The sequence below is a fragment of the Ruditapes philippinarum genome, unplaced genomic scaffold (genome assembly GCF_026571515.1).
Source record: "Ruditapes philippinarum isolate M1 unplaced genomic scaffold, ASM2657151v2 ctg1407_1_1_1_1, whole genome shotgun sequence".
In the NCBI taxonomy this organism is placed as follows: Eukaryota; Metazoa; Mollusca; class Bivalvia; order Venerida; family Veneridae; genus Ruditapes; species Ruditapes philippinarum.
This window is the reverse complement of record NW_026863297.1, coordinates 59,492-74,845: the sequence shown is the minus strand read 5'-3', so window position 1 is coordinate 74,845 and position 15,354 is coordinate 59,492. Positions and strand designations below refer to the sequence as shown.

Sequence of the window (15,354 nt, the reverse complement as noted above, 5' to 3'; positions counted from 1 at the left end):
AGACTGTGTACCAGTCTGGGAGATTTTAGTATAGTAACTCTGTCAACAGGTACCTGCATAAATTATGGACAAGAGGCCTGCAATTGTTGTGTTTAGGGAACTCAATCATTGGTTACCATCATAAATATTCCAGGAATCAGTCTGTTTGTTTCTGGTACAGTTACTTGATCAACACTTGTCGTCATAAATATAGAAGGCTTAGATTTGTCAATTAACACTAAGGTAACCTCCAAATATGGAGAGACAAGGTATTTCATATAAATACTGGGACAAGATTTTCTAGGGGCAGTCTAGATTGAAGATTGAAGAACAAGATTCAAAATGCAAGAGTAAGATTGTAAGAGCTAGAGTCAAGATTCAGGATTCGAGATTGAAGTTTCAAGAATGAGATCTTAATAGTTAGATATAAAATTCTCAGTGACTTATCAACCATGTGTGAGGAAGAAAAACTCTGTAACTTTAAATATTACTTGTAGATTAGAAATTTAGGACACTTTCAAATAAATAAATAAATGGTGAAATGAAACGGAAAACAGTTATTGTTTATTTTATGCAAATATGTGAAATTATGGAAGTAGTAGAAATTATAAATTACAAGAGAGAAGAATTTATAACAATATTCAAGAATAATATATAAGCCTGATGCAGATGAACTTGACTGTTGACCTTAAGTTTTTTTTCACAATCTGCTTGTTATTAATAGAGAAGGTTCTGATGATGAACATCTACTGAATTAATATCAGAATTTATTTATGACAATTCAAATGACATTCAAAGGTCTTAAATAGCACTGGTGAGAATAGTTTTGTCAAGCTATTTTCACTTTCTTGTGATTTCATGCCAAGATCACGTTGGCACTCAAACATACCTGGCATGTAAACATAAAACATTACCGCCTCCATAATGTTATATAACAACAATCTCTCCACAAAAACTTCTGTCATCCATACATCAGTTTAAGCAACTGTTATGACTTGTAATTCGGACAGCTGCATGCAACTTCCAAAGGTACACTACTTAGTCAAAGAAATAAGCCATTTTGTCTGTGCTTAACATAATAACATGTCATATTTTGACAGGTCTTTTTATTGTATCATAGCAGGAACAATTAACCTACATTCAAATTCATGGATTTTACATCTTTAAATTGATATATTCCACAAAATGATGTGGCATAAACAATTTGTAGGGGAAAAAACCCACTTTTTTCTATGCTTACAATCATGAAACTATGAATTTAATTTGAACATATCTTGTAATTTTTTCTCTGACCTCTCAATCAATGGATTAGCATGAGATACAGTCAAAGACATCTGTAATAATTCAGTATGAAATTCTTCTGGAGAAGAAAATACTGCATACACATAATGTGTGATAAATTGATAAACTTTAAGAGTTTTATTTTCCTTCAATTTCTAAAGCAGGAACAATGTACTTTAACATAACCAGCCGCCTGTCAGACAGGTTGTTATAAACCACATATTTGTATACTGGACTAGATTACAAGTTTCAACTACCAGATGGAAGTAAATTTTGCTTACAGACGCAGATTATTTCCCTCTGACTCATAATCTGAAGTATTTTATACAAACTACCAAGAGTAATTGGCCAAATTATTTATAATGAATAGCAACTCTGTCCTTCACCACCACAACAGTCCTATGTACAGTATACACTAACCTTAATACCATATTATATACAAAAAGTTTACAATAGTATAGAAAATTGGATCTATTCCCACACTTAAAAACATTTTCATTCAGTATATTGTGTAAGTGGTTGTAATTTACGTTTTTCTAAAATATTGGATTTAAAAAATGTTATCTACCCAATAGGATAGGTATATGTAAATAGTTTCCAGGTCAAGGAGCGGTTTTGGGTTTAAGCTGTGCCTATTATACATACATACACTCCTTATCAATAACACTGGGTTTAAAGTTATCTCACACTTGCAGATTCTCATTTAAAACCGTTTATTCTAAAGAGTAAATACAGATCAATGAACATTCTTTCCGATGACTGATTTTCCATCAGTGAAAATATGCCAAGTCTAGGTCATTACATGCTTTTTGTATATAGGTAAAAATCTATCAGTTTATGCACCCACTGACATTTTCTACAATTTCTCAAATACATTAAATGTACTCAGCCATGTAAAATGTTGAAATTCTCTTAAAAACAACTTTAAAATCCTGAGATTCTTTACAAACATTTAAAAGATTTGTTCAGTTTATTATAAATTTTTGTAAGTTGTGGCACATAGAAATCTAGGAGAATAATAAGCCAATAAAAGTCTTCTTCCCAATGAAAATATTCTTTAAAAACATGCAGTTTTCCCAAAAATCTGAATATAAAGCACCATTTTTACTTCCTAAATTAGGAATTTAAGTGATAATTTTTCCCAAAATTGAAAGGCTATGGTCTCTCCCCAATTCAGAAGTGGGGGGGGGGGGGTTTCATTTTATGGCTCTCCAAAACAATTTAGCTCATATGGCACTGATACAGCAAAGATGATTTTGACTAACCTTCTACGCTTAAAGTAACACCTGGGGTCAAAACCACCTAACATGCTGGAGCTAAGAGATGCATAGACTCTAGTTATTTGCACTCATTTAGATGCCCCTTACAATCACGCAGGGAAATCATTGCAATTCTTATTCCTGCTCACCTGTCTACACCTTTTGTACATATATCTCTATAATGTGTTATGTTAATATTTAACATGCAATAATTAATTTATGATGTATTTATCACTCTATAAAGTAGCCTGAAGTCTTAACGGACTGCATAATATTATAATATCATTCTGTATCAGCTGTTCAAAATAGTTGAATAAAGCCCAAGAAATGATATATACTTTCCCTAATGCTTAATCATTTTAAACCTAACTTGATATGCAAAGCTATATATGCAAGATCAACAGATCAATGGCATCAAACTAGGAGGCATATTCTCACAACATAATTTCTTTCTGTTTTCCAGACAGGATCAAATCAATACGGCAGACAATTCAGGCAACAATTTCTCATTTCAGCAAGTAACAACGTCTTCCATTATTGAACCATTCATACATATCATTGATAAAATTATGTAAGGTATTGCTTTTCAGCTTCATTACATTCAATTAAGATAGGCAGTAATTGGTTACTATAGTCTGTTTGTACAGAACTTTTCAATATACTTTGTTAGCAAGGATTCCAATAATACTTCAAGTTCACAATATGTTCTGACCAATTCAGCCAGTACCATGCACAACGAATATAACATTCAAGTATTCAAGTTTATAATCAAGTCTCTAGCTGTGCAGAAAAGGTGCAGTTTGCATTTTCAGAGGATATTCAACTTCTAATAAGAAAGTAGAAATATTTAGTTATTATGCATACACAGACATAATCTTTTAAATTATAATGACAAATTCTCAAAGAGGCTTTCTCAATCGATAAAAAACATTTGCATTGTTTAGTATCGGTTTTTTGGATAACTACTTCAACTTAAAATCTGTATTTAACAAACTTCACAAAATTATAACAAAATCAAACTAATCAAAACTCTTGAATGCTTTTCCGCTTACAAGCACAAACACTTTGATGTTTTACACCTGTTTTTAACCAGCAGGCATTTAAACTTCATCAATGACACTGGATTCCATACAGTATCTGTCACTCTTATGCATGTACAAAAAAACCCTAAAAACTTTCTTCAGAAACCTGAAGTTTTCAGCATGAGAGTTACATCATTTCATGCTGCAATAGAGTTTCTTAGACATACATTCATCATGGTAACATGTGTACATAAATGCATGTCATTGCTTATCAGCTAAAAGACTTCAGACTACAGCTGATAGACATGTTCAGGCAGACAGACTTTCTCCTGTTCCTAGACATCACACTCATACATGTTTTTCTTACAAGGCTGAAGGTTCTTAGATACGATTTCACAAAGTGAGACACCAAATGTAACTGTTAAAATCTTAACAGTTACACCAATGTAATGAAGAGTTTACTGTTCAATTTAAGACATACCAAGCATATTATATAAGCATACATTGTAACATGGAACATGTTCGTAACATGGAACAAGTTCGTAACATAGAACATGTTCCAATACACTTTTTCAACTGCCATCAAAACAGGTTTGAAATATCTTTATCCTCAAGAATTTATAAAAAAATTAACATCTTGTCATGCCATGAATTTAGAACTATTGTGAACAGTCCATAAATAGTTAAAGGAATTTTAGAATTTAACAGCAAACACATAACTTGGCCAGAATGCTATGTGCAAGCTGTCATCTCAGGGCCCTCGATCAACCAAATCTGCGGCCGATATTCGGCCGCAGTCCCCCACCAAAATAGTATGTTTTTTTCCCCCTAACAGAGGTAAAAATTCCCCCTCAAAACATATAAAGTGTTAAAGAGAAAAATGAAAACTAATGTTGTTTTTGAAAATTAAAATCAATCTATTTGACGTCTATTTTGTAAGCGGAATATCGTACAGTACATGTCTGCACGTTTCCGTTTGTTTTTTCCCTCAAAATCTACCGTCACATATTGGCCTTTCATCCTGTAAAAATGCTAAAATTTCAACAGAAATATGCAGAAAAATCACAATTCCCGTCAACAATTTGATTTCAAATTGTTTATTCATGAAAATCATTTTTTTGTCTTCAAAATGTTACATCAACCACGGTAAATTTTGCCGTAAATTACAAAACTTGTAAGTTTTGTTTTCATGATACTTTATTAAATAACTGATGAAAAACGATCTTATAATAAACAATCAATTTAATTTTATATAATTTACATCGGAACACACTAGAATTGTGGATGTGTAAACAGAAAAAAAACAAATTTTCATTTGTCACATATTTTCGCGATGCCGATTTTTTACGAATGTTTTACAAAGTCAAGAAAAGGAAGCTTTGTCTTAGTAAAAGGTGTGTTAGAACACTAAAAATGTAGTTTATGAATAGAATTTACTTTAGGTTCATGTATTGTTCATATTAGTGGAAATGGAGACATTTGTCTGAATGTGTTTTCACAATGCTTATTTTTATTTTATTTTTATTTTTTTATTTGGGGGGGGGGGGGGGGGGGGGGGGTGAATCATAAAGAAAGCTACGGTAAGCAGCATAAAGATCTGATGGTGTAAGGTGTTAAAAAACTTTCTTCAAATCTTATCAATCACTTCTGAACAGTTTAGTGTAACCTATTTGGGATTTTTTAAAAAATAGTATGCGTGTAAATAAAAAAAAACAGCTGATATTTAAATAAGTTTATTTGTTATTTGATCATGAAAAAAAGAGGAAAATTCCCCCCATACACTAAAATTACCCCTGCTGAGGGTAGCGACCCGCTTCCCCCAAATTGGATTGAGGGCCCTGCATCTACATGTAGGATGCGTCACAATTTTTTTAATTACTACTTACGTTTTTAAAGTTCCAGATGTCATGAGTTCAGTAACTAAGATGATCACTTTACGACCCCTGGTATTTAATTGCTCAAATGAGTCATAAAATCTGACAATGTTAGGGTGTTGTAGCTCTTTCAACATTTCAGCTTCTTCTCGGAACCGCTGCCTCTCACTTTTATTCCATTTCTTGTCCTGTAACATAACAAAATGCTCACAGTAAAATCATGCAGGTTTGATTACAAGACTATGATGTCATAATAATGTATTTGATAGTTTTTGGAATGTATTTGATAGTTTTTGGACATAACTTTCTTTGCAGAATATTTAATAAAGAGAAAATTCCCTTAAAAAATAATACAACAAATTCATGTGATACTAGACAGACTTTGACTTCCTGCGGACCACTATAACTTTATCAAGGATGATTTATGAGCTTAAAGAGAAGACTTTTAATCTTCTTAGAAATCTGAGTACTTCAATTTACTACTTAAGAAAAGTAGACACATAAGTATGCAAACAGAGCTTGTAACTTAACAGTATACTTTTAATACATTATGATTCTATGATTCTTCAGTCTGACTTGCATGGACAAAACTTAAACTCTGTTCAACTGTGTAAAGTACAAGCATTATACATTATTACCAGTCTTGGCAACAATTCTTCCAGACATACATCTATGCAGCAAGATATTTTTTATATCTCCAGGGCTTCAAACACAGGCTAAATGATTTCTATTACTGCATGATTGTATCTTATGTCATGAAAAATTATAATGAAAGCAACATCTGCTTACAACTAGTGAAATCTTACAATCTTTACAATCTACCTGGGCATGAGTAAGATGTAAAATTCATAGAAATATTTGTGGTATTTGTATCATAGATTCATAATCTGACAGAATTTTGCTTGAATTTCAGCTCACTACTGCAGCAGCAGGGAAATTTATCTGAGGGGAAAAAAATTGAGGAGAAATATTTTTCCCTCTGAATGCTTGAAACAGAAAGTTACTCTGTAGCCTCATTAATCATGGAATGTAATATTTAGCCATCCTTTAACCCATGACTGAATATGTCTTGCAAAATATACAAAGACTACATGACATAAAATCCTAAGTATGTCACATATTAGCTGTTTGGAATTCAGCCAAATTATAGTAATTCATATATTCCCTACAGTATTAAAGTAGGCTCAGATTGGAAATCAGCCATCTACCATATAAATACAAAATTTGTTAACATTTTTTTTTAAATTTCAATAGAAGAAAAAAACAATTGCCTTGGGTTATGTTGAAAATTATCTCACAGTCCTTAAAACAACATAGAATGATATTTATATCTGAGTTAGGCTTCAAATTTAATTATACAATACATGTACTTATGTAAATCCATTTCAAATTCTGAAGCTTTAAGAGATTCTCAATTCCCAAAAGAAACATTTCTTATACATCTAATGTAACAAAATACAATAAATTTGCAGTTTGAAATCAAATAACAACTTTAATTTAAAGGTATTTAACAAAATTTAAATAAATATTATTTCGCCTACAATATTCAATTAAATCAATTTTCTTGAATTGACAAATTTTGAGAATAGAAAGTATCTCTTTTTTTATTTTTGTTAATTGAAAAACTAAAACTTAACACTTAAAACGGGGGAAAGAGTAACATGCTTTTAGTCATTAATTAGTAAAATCTTTAATGCAGACTTGCAAAACCAAATTATTATCCAAGACCTTTTTCTTTATTTCATAAATTGTTAACCAATAAATAGCAGTATCCTATTTTCTGTTTAAGATGAAATTATGTATTATTTCTTACAATAGGACTGAACCTTAACTTCAATATACTTTAAATAGTTAACTTTTAACAGTTAAACTTGTATATAATAAAATATCTGCGCCTAAATGGTTTAATGCTGAAGAATAATTTACCAAAATTCACTCTAACCAGCCAAAGTTGTATTGAAAGGAAATGTGTAAATATAAAATCAGCTATGTGAAAGTTTATTGCCTGATCAATTTAACACTATTGTGTGAGAAAATCAAAACAACTAGACAGTCTGCACTTGAAATCTTACAATAACAATAAATCAGTCTGCTGCGAAATGACCTAGACTTTACAATATCACCTTTAAAGTGAACGAAAAATAATGTCAACATATACCACAGTCAAGTAACAAAAAAATAAAATATGTTTAGCAAGGATAAACAAGTTAGGGGGAAAAAAATACATAAAATGTTATCTCAAAGATCATTCACAACTTTTGCATTCATCTAGGCTTCAAAACCTTGACAAGACAGGTTTGTGGAGATCATGTTCACATGAGGTCTAACTAACCTATTTCTTAATTGATAGCTGGCAGACAGTAAAATCAATGAAGACATATTGACAATATAAACATATACTGCCGCTTTGACAGTAAACTTTGACATATCTCTGAAAATACAACCTTAGATCTTTTTAGATTTTTATACGCTTAAAAGTAAACCAAATATTATAGCTTTAATATAACCCCAGATTTGGTTACACATTTGAGTGTGTACCTGTATTTATGAATGAATAGGTAAACTATACACTTAAATAAATGAATGGGACTATAAACCTTGATGAGATAGGAGGTATATAATCAATGCGCATTTGGACTTGAGATAAACAACGGCCCAAGTAAGTTGCTCACAATACAAAAATGCAGCTCTAGTTAAATATCTCATCAAACAATCAGCAATGACAGGGCAATCGTAAAGTCAATAATGGCCGATATTGTACCACAAGTAAATTGCACTGATCTACATTACATTTATTATATATTTGTACATGTACCTTGTTCAATATACAGGAGTCTCTATCTTCCTGTACCATCTAAAGATCATCTGACCATGAGAAATAATTGTATGATAAAAATCTAACCCATAGTTCAGCATCCCAACTTTGATAAAGTAAACATATCTTTTTTTTAGCAATGACATCTACATACATACATGTACATGTACAGTTTACCTGTGAAAGTCATTATAGTTCTTTTTTTCCCTATAGTTGTTTACTTGAGGAACAAGTAATTAATTAAGCCACAAAAACTTTTCTAATTTATTATGTGGTTTAGGGAAACAATATATATTAGTCTGTAATCTAGGATCAAATTGAACAGCATTTGCATTCTCAGACAACCTTGATAAATCTTAATGGATACTTGCACTTAGTAATGGAATTGCACAAACAATCTTGGAAACAGTTTTCTGAATGTCGAATGCAAGTTTCCTTATCAAACTCTCAGATTCAACACTGCAATTCTATTAAAAAATTTATATATCAGTAAGTAGAGAAATGACAGTTGTTTTTTCCAGTAGAAAGGGAATAACTGGACACCAAAATAAAAAACTTTTGAAAAATAAAATCATTTTTGAGGCTTAATGGGCGCCTTATGATGTATAATTTGAAAAAGTCATTATTTCAAATTCAAAGTTTAGAATTTAAAGTTCAAGTTAAGCTGTTATCAAATTTATCCTTAACAATGCTTGGATATTAATGGATTATAAACCTATAAGCAGCCATATTTTATATGAAGCAAATTTAGAAACATCATTAACAGTTGCTATGAAATCTTTCTCAATTGAATAATACATGCAAGGTTTCAGGTAAACCCAGGTCAAACTATTGATTTGAAACTGTAATGGGAATTAATCATGACATCAGAATGGCAATTTTCTTTGTTGGTTATGATAGGCTGTTAAATGAAAAATTGTTAAGCTTAACAGGATAAGAGTAAGTGAACAAAATAACTGGGGGTCAGGTTTCAGAATATCACCACTGTGTACATGTAAACTTCTGGTCAGTTGATGGCAAACAACAATCTATCTGGTATGCAAAACTTTCATAAAGGTTACCTTGAGACAAACTACACAAAAATTCACCACATATTTACAGAAATTCAGTCTTTTTTTATTTTATAGGAAGGTAAACTTTTTATATCCGAAATTTCTTCATATCCTAGAATTAATGCATTATATACAAGTCTAATTAATTGACTGTAAACACAGTTTATGATCAGCACAATCCTGTTTACCACACAGAAACATTATTGACATAAACATACTTTGGTGCTAAATTTAATACCCAAATAATATGAAAGTTTGTAAGTCAAAGAATTTTTTTTCCGTATCATCTGACAAATTTTGAATATGTTAATGAATTAACCACATCTTATGAAATCTTATATTACACATGAAGTTCTGTTTGAACATGGAGCAAAAACACACCTTCATGCACAATACATGTATTTCCATGCAGATGACTTTATTGCCAAAACAATGCTGTTATTTGAACTTTTCATAAAAGAAACTATGGATAGCAAGACACAACTTAGTTGCAAGGGTAAACAATACAGTCTGTAAAATTACTAAATTTATACTGCCTACTATGTAAAAACTAAAATGTACATCAATGGTTCTTTTAACAAGAGGGCCATCATGGCCCTGAATTGCTCATCTGAGATACACAGCAGAAGAATATAACATGGGGACATTAGCTGTGTCATTAAGTTGCTTAGATAATTCATAAAATATTTGTTGAGAAAATGTATATGCAAGATATCAGTTCTGGCCAATGTACATACAAGTGTACTTTCACTTAACAAGTGACCTATAAAGGTTATATAATTCTACATTAACTAAGTGACCCCCAGGACAGTGCCTCATTTGACATCATGGGCATAATTTATATAACTTTCAGGAAGGACATCAAGGCAATGCAATATATGCCAAATATCTAGTGGTTTTTTTTTGCATAACTGTTTGATTTTAGATATTGTTCTATATAAATTTAGTTGCCCCAATGTTTGGACCATTCTTGACCCCTTATCCATGTAGAGGTCCAAAAGGCAACGTTACATGCAGAATATTGCAAGTTGCACACATGATGACTCAAATGTGTTCTCCTACATAAGTCCACTTGTGGATAAGGAGATGTTGTTTCAGAAAACTTGTGAATGAATGGTGATGGGCTACAGACTCATTGACATCACAAAAGCTCATCTTTGAGCACTCTGTGCTCAGGTGAGCTAAAAAAAAAAGTCAAACAAATACTTGATTTTTTAAAGACATTCAAATTAATCTTTAAAACAAATAAATATGTATGTTTTCCTTCATGATATTCATTATTCCATTTTGCAAAATTTAATACTTTTAAAATCTTCATTCATTATCAAGAATGGAAAATTAAGACATAGTAAGGATATACATTAGTTCCTTCCATAATCTCAGATACATTTTTGCTATGATTTACCATGGTAAAGAGTTAAAATTTTCCAATTACGTACATAAATTTCACAGACTGTTTTAGACTGTTGGGGTAAGGACTTTTTACTTACTGATGAGAATTCCAATTTTTCCTACCAGAATAAATGCCATTATATTAAATTGCATATATATTATTAATTGCATAAACCATACACATGTTTATAGCACAAACAAATAGGCATGTGTGGCATACATCTGTCAGTTAAAGACATTTGTGTTACACAAGTTCATTTGTTCAATTTACAGTACTCTTAGACCAATAAAGGTAAAAATATCAAATAGATCTACATGTATACAATTTTCTACAGTCACTTAGGTATTGAAATTTCTCACATTAATGACAAAATGATAAATATTTAAACTGCTTAATCTCAGCAAAGTCCATTAAAAAAAAATATCTACATATTTATTGAACAAATTATTGTTATAAACCATACAGATATAAAGTACTTTATCAATCTTACAGATCATAATACTCCAATAAATATGTCTTTTTTCTTCCTTATTTGATATTTTAATTCAATGACTAAGAATGATTAAAGAACCTTTGAATCACAGAAATTTTCATTTTCTTCAATTTGTTTCGCACTACCCTGCTGGAACCGAAAGTGATTAACCAGACCAGCCGGCAATCCAAGTTTCAGACAAGACACTATACTGTTATTCTAAGTTTTAAAAAAATGTATTGATCGATTCCTAAATTTTCATCGCATTTTACTCTTAAGCAAACATTAGCTGAAGAAAAACAAAGAAGTTCAAGTCTTAAACAGTTGTATCTTCCAACACTGCCCATCATAAAACTTCAAAAGCTGAGTTTCAAATATTGGCTTGAACTTCAGCTAGTACAGTTGGATTTTCAAGCTGTGGACTAGACACAAAATTGCAAAAAAGGCTTTTTCTATATTTTTTCTTAAATGCTTCCAAGCCATAAACTGACAAAAAGAAAAAGGTAATCTCCCCACCATCTTATTTATTTTAAAAAATGAGATGTAATCTAAATCTTAAAACTATTCTACCATATATTGGCTTTATAAGAAAATATGACAAAATTTGACAAGCAAGAATGGCCTAGGACTTTGATTTTGACAGGTAATGTCTGATATTATACATATATTTGAAACCTAATCACTATATCATTATTGTGGTCTTGCTGTAAAAATTATAATTTTCAAATGCAAGAAGATTTTCAAATTACTATCATGATACCAAGACAGCTACAACATCATTTATCATAGACAGGATATACTTCTTCTCCTAACAATAACATGATCAAGCTTGCAGCAAGTTTCCTTTTACAGCATAATTAGACATCATCTAGTTCTAATCACCAACAATCCCTTTATTGTTCTCAATAGCTATAAAATTGGCTGTGAAAAAAAAGATTATCAACAAATAGGGACCAAGTAACTTTGAATGCATACATATTTGAGACCCTTGACTTGGGAAGAAATAACTAAATGTGTAGCTGAAAAGTGCACAACTTGTTTCCAGACATGAAGAAAACCAATTATATACATAGAACATAAATGACATTATGATGCAAATATGCTTTAAGTACTGGGTTGCAGTTTCCGTATAACAGTGATCTAATAGATTTTTGTTATGTTTTTCTTAAAAATGATATCAACTGGTCATAACTTTAGCAAACAGTTGACAGAGTAAAACAAGCTACTTGCCCAAATTTTCATTACAGCATGAATACATTCTATTTAAAAACAATGACATCTACTTCTGTAAGAATCTTAGGAATGTTTACCTGTAGTTCACACCAAGCAACAGCAACACCAGTGTCTGTGTCCAGACCCTTGTACACAGTTTTGAAAGATCCCCTTCCAATTTCAATATCAAACTTGAAGAATCTTCCATTTTCTGATTGGGCAACTGCTTTCTCTTCTACTTCATCTTTCTTTTCACTTATTTCACCATCTTTCTTTTCAACAGGTGATTTGTCATCTCTTTTCTTCTCTTCTTTAGGAGCATCATTTTTTAAAGGGCTATCAGTAAGTTCCTTTTTGTTTTCATTTTCTAACCTCTGTGATGTCCCAATTCCAGAATCTGATTTAGAATCTGTTGTGTTTCTGCTGCTTTGATCAATATCTGATTTAATCAACTTAATTTCAGACACTGATCCAATGATAGCTGAATCAATATCACCAATTTCTACTATAGTGGTGGTGTCATCAATAGTTACAGACTTTTTCAATTTATTTTTGGCTTTAATGTCGGATCTCTCCTTACTTGAATCTGACTTAATATCACATTTTTTAGGTTTTTGGTCATTAGAAACACTGTTCTCAAGCTGACCAGAATTTATAGAATTCAAATCTGTTTGTTTTTCATCAGCTTCCTTGGCCATAACTTTGGTCCAAGAATTACTGTCTTTCTTCATTTCTTTAAGATTATTCTCTAATTTGCCAGTCTCTGCTTGATCAGAATCTTCTTCTAAAGTTTCTGCTGGAAGACTGTAGGACCTTATTCTTTTAGTTATTTCTATTGCACGATCATTCTTCTCTGGTCCTGTGGAACCAACTGGAATTCGACTAGGTAAAACATATGAGTTTTTCTTCCCTGACAATTTCTCCTTACTTTCAACCTTAACAGGAGCAGTTTCAGTTATGCTTTTTTTATCACGCCCACTAGAAACTTTGGAAATCTTAAACCTAGAATTTGCAATATTAGCTCGAATAACACTACTTTCTGGTGATTGTGATAATCTTTCTGGTCTGTGAGTTGTGTTTTGTCGATGGCTGGACTTCTGACCCATTTCTACTGATGTACGCTTCCCTTTAGATTTGTGGCCGCGATGATGTAATTTGGGTGAATCACCCATATCGTCTCTCTTCTCTTTATGAACATCTCCATTTAATGATGGTGGGGTGGCTGTAGAATGCTTGCTCATTCTTTAAAGTTATAAACTTAACAAGTCTGAAAAGAAAGGTAAGTCACCTGGTATATTTCAGGCAAACAAACCTAAAGAGAAACAATACAATTTTCTTCTACTTTTTAAAGATGTCCTCATCTTGAAAGATCAAAATACAATATTGACCTTAAAATGTACACTATCTGATTAAAAATGAGCAAAACAACAAAAAACAATGAAGTAAACAACAGTTCTTCTTCAAGAAGTTCAATTAATGTATAACTTTAAATTGTTAATATTCATTATGATCTAAGTTATTCATTTTCAATCAATAACAAAAATGTTCAGTTGACTTTACGTCATGTTGATCTGAAAAATCGGTGACATTTCTCAACCTACTCAGTGTAAAACATTTTAAATACCAAAGTATCTCACAGAATAATCATTTCTAGCTAGTTTAAACACTGTCTCTTTTTTAAAACAACACTGTCCTTAAGACAGTATGGCATTTAATCCAACAGTAATTCCATCTTTTCTACGGCCATACAATACACAAATTACTATCAAGCGTTAATGAAATTAGTGCAAGTATGCGGAGTGATATCGAAGTCGGCGGCTTAAACAAAGGTGCATATCTAGAAATAAATCAATTAATGAGATCATCAGATTTCAATTTATTATTATAAAATATAATCGTTTCCGTTATTTCGCATGAATAAAAGAAATAAAGTTATAGCTAAGAACTATATTTCATAGTTGTTATACGCCGGAAACTGACTCATAAAAAGCGTTCACACTTTACCGCAAAAATGCAGCAAGATAGGACGTATATGGATGGCTGGATGGCTGGATGGATGGATGATAGACGGCAGACGTTATTTTTTATTTTAATCTAATTTACAAAACACCCTTTGGAAAACTATTGAAATAATATGATGATAATTATGTCTCCTTAGAAATACAAAATAATTACTTGTTATTATTCGGTCACCTTAACCTTTACCCTATAGAGACAAAATCCTACACACTCTGGGACTTAATATAATTATAATATAATGTCCCAGATTCATTACAGTACGAAAAAAAGTTATTTTAAATTGTCTTTCACTCCCCGGGGCACCAGACCAAACATTGAAAACACAAAATTAGACATACTGATCACTTTGTACAAACTGTTTTCTGACTATTTTAGAGTAGACTGGCTTGTTTTATATGTGGGGAAAATCAGTTCACTATTCATATAGATTTTAATATTATCAGATTATCAGACAACGAATTTAGACATATTCTATGAAAGTTGGTATTCTTCAATTGATAAATCGTCTAGATTAGATACATATTGTTTATTTAAAATATGATAAACAAGATCAAGAAGGAAATGAACGCAACCCCTACACGACCCAGCAATAAACATGTACTCATTTGAATTTGAAGTGAGCGTGCAGCATGGCACAAATCTGCCACCATAGTTACTAGTTTTAACACATATTGATGTAATATGCATTACTACATATGACCACGTAATTAGAGTTTAAAAGTATTGTTCTGTTCTGCTCATACACTATAATTTCCAACAAAATTATTGATGTGAAAAAAACCCAGAAAAACCCATATATTTCCCAGTTTAACACTTACATTATATGTCTCCACGCGTCCGTCTGAGTCTAGTAATCGATAGGGGTATCAGATATTTTGCAATTTGAAATAGAACCCTTACCTCAAAACTATACATAATAATTTCATAAGACACATTGGAATAAAGTAAAACATTTTGTTAACTGTCTTAATTATGC

At 31.4% G+C, this 15,354-nt stretch overlaps 1 protein-coding gene across 7 annotated transcripts in view; it reads right to left on the bottom strand.

The window, feature by feature from the left end:
• Positions 1-14,148, bottom strand: part of LOC132721760 (uncharacterized) — a 51,982-nt gene extending 37,834 nt beyond the window's left edge. For 2 of the 7 annotated variants that reach the window (XM_060706132.1, XM_060706130.1), the window contains exons 1-3: positions 12,458-14,145; positions 10,773-10,793; positions 5,428-5,603 (exon numbers count right to left, since the gene is read on the bottom strand). In XM_060706132.1, coding sequence (XP_060562115.1) covers positions 5,428-5,603; positions 10,773-10,793; positions 12,458-13,600 — 1,340 coding nt within the window. In that variant the 5' untranslated portion in view covers positions 13,601-14,145. Of the gene's footprint in view, positions 1-5,427; positions 5,604-10,772; positions 10,794-12,457 lie in introns of all 7 variants that reach the window. The other 5 variants (XM_060706127.1, XM_060706126.1, XM_060706129.1 and 2 more) reach the window with 5 other exon arrangements.
• Positions 14,149-15,354: the final 1,206 nt, after the last annotated feature.